This window comes from Acanthisitta chloris, unplaced genomic scaffold (genome assembly GCF_000695815.1).
Source record: "Acanthisitta chloris isolate BGI_N310 unplaced genomic scaffold, ASM69581v1 scaffold25778, whole genome shotgun sequence".
Classification (NCBI taxonomy): Eukaryota; Metazoa; Chordata; class Aves; order Passeriformes; family Acanthisittidae; genus Acanthisitta; species Acanthisitta chloris.
This window is the reverse complement of record NW_008685804.1, coordinates 9,746-11,535: the sequence shown is the minus strand read 5'-3', so window position 1 is coordinate 11,535 and position 1,790 is coordinate 9,746. Positions and strand designations below refer to the sequence as shown.

General features: G+C 52.9%; 1 protein-coding gene across 1 annotated transcript in view; it reads left to right on the top strand.

The window, feature by feature from the left end:
* Nucleotides 1-394: 394 nt before the first annotated feature.
* LOC103807181 (extensin-like) overlaps nucleotides 395-1,790 on the top strand; it is a gene marked incomplete at its 5' end in the record, with an annotated part of 2,047 nt that continues 651 nt past the window's right edge. The window contains one exon of the mRNA XM_009079903.1: nucleotides 395-803. Within this exon, the coding sequence (XP_009078151.1) occupies nucleotides 395-803 (409 nt within the window). The remainder of the gene's footprint in view (nucleotides 804-1,790) is intronic.

Sequence of the window (1,790 nt, the reverse complement as noted above, 5' to 3'; positions counted from 1 at the left end):
ACAAATGCATCTCCAGAACACACAGCCCAAAGAAACACCACACACGTGTTCAGCTGCTTCCCAAGGAGAAAGTTTGAAAGGAATTTGGGGTCTTTATTTATTTATACAAAGTGCAGCTTGGAAAGGGCTGAGTTGGTGCCTCTGTGCAAGGTTTCTAAAAATAGCACTTGAAAGCAGGTCAGTGCTTAAGAGAAACAGGTTCTGATTGTCGTTACCGAATCGTCACGTGGAGCAAATAAAGCAAACTTGAACTCCATTCATTTCACAAGTCAGGTTGGCACCCTGGAGCGGAGGAGAATCACTTCTGGTATTGATTGATGGCTGAATTAAAGTTTCCTCTCTGCAAAGCCTCTGCTTTGCCTCCTCCTTGTTCACCCATCGTGATACCTGCCAGGAGCCAGGTACCCAAATCCCTCCTGCAGCCACCCCAGCCTCTCCAGGAACTACCCAAATCCCTACAGGAACTACTCAAATCCCTCCAGGAACCATCCCAACCCCTCCAGGAGCCACTTCAACTCCTCCAGGAACCATCCCAACCCTGCCAAGAGCCACCCCAATCCCTCCAGGAACCACCCAAATCCCTCCAGCTCCTACCAGGAGCCAGATACCCCAATCCTTCCAGGAACCATCCCAACCCCTCCAGAAGCCATCCCAACCCCTCCAGGAACCATCTCAACCCCTCCAAGAGCCACCCCAACCTCTTCAGGAACCACCCCAACCCCTCCAGGAACCACCCAAATCCCTCCAGCTCCTACCAGGAGCCAGATACCCCAACCCCTCCAGCATGTGTGACCAGGAGTCAGGTACCCAAATCCCTCCAGGAATCATCCCAACCTCTCCAAGAACCACCCCAATCCCTCTAGCAGTCACCCAAATCCCTCCAGGAATCATCTCAATCCCTCCAGGAACCACTCCAACCCCTCCAGGTACCCCAATCCCTGCAGGAACCACCCCAACCCCTCCAGCTCTTGGGAACCTCTCCCATCACCCCCAGCTCCAAGGCAAACATGGCACTACACAGAGTCTCCCGTTCCATCTGCCCAGCGAGGCCTCTCAGAACCCTGAGAACCCGAGGCACAGCTGCCGCGGGCGCAGGGATTGGGATTTTTGTAGTTTTCACCAAAACTGGCTGAAGTTGCCCCAAAGCGCTGGCAGTGGGAGGTGCTGCCCCCTGGCGGCGGCCGCGGACACTGCGGGGCTGGTCCGAGCTTGGCTTTGCTCAGAGCTCGAGTTTGCTCAGCAATATACACACACAGTTTGACAACCCCCGGCCCTTCGCTCAGAGCTCGAGTTTGCTCAGCAATACACACACAATTTGACAACCCCCGGCCCTTTCCTGCGGTGGAACAGGGCTTTGGAGATTTGAAACCAAGGCAATATTTCTCTTGATTCAAACAAGAACTCGACAGAGCTCAACTGGCACAACCAGAGACTCTCAGCCCCGATGGGTGTCAAACTCAGCTCGTGACATCCACCCAAACCCACCACAAATCCACCAATCTAAGACCACCTCAGTCCCTCCTGCAGCCCAGCAATCCTCAGAATTCTTCTGCTGAAATCCCCAACTTCTTCAGCATCGTTTTCCTGGTAATTTCCTTATGGAAAACCATAAATCGTTGGGATCGTTCACTCAAGCAAACAATCCCATTCCAAATCTTGAATGGTTTAGGCTGGATATTAGGAAGACATTTTTATGGACAGAGTGCTCAGGCATTGGAATGTGCTGCCCAGGGAGGTGGTGGATTCACCATCCCTGGAGGTTTTCAAGCTGAGACTGGATGTGGCACTTG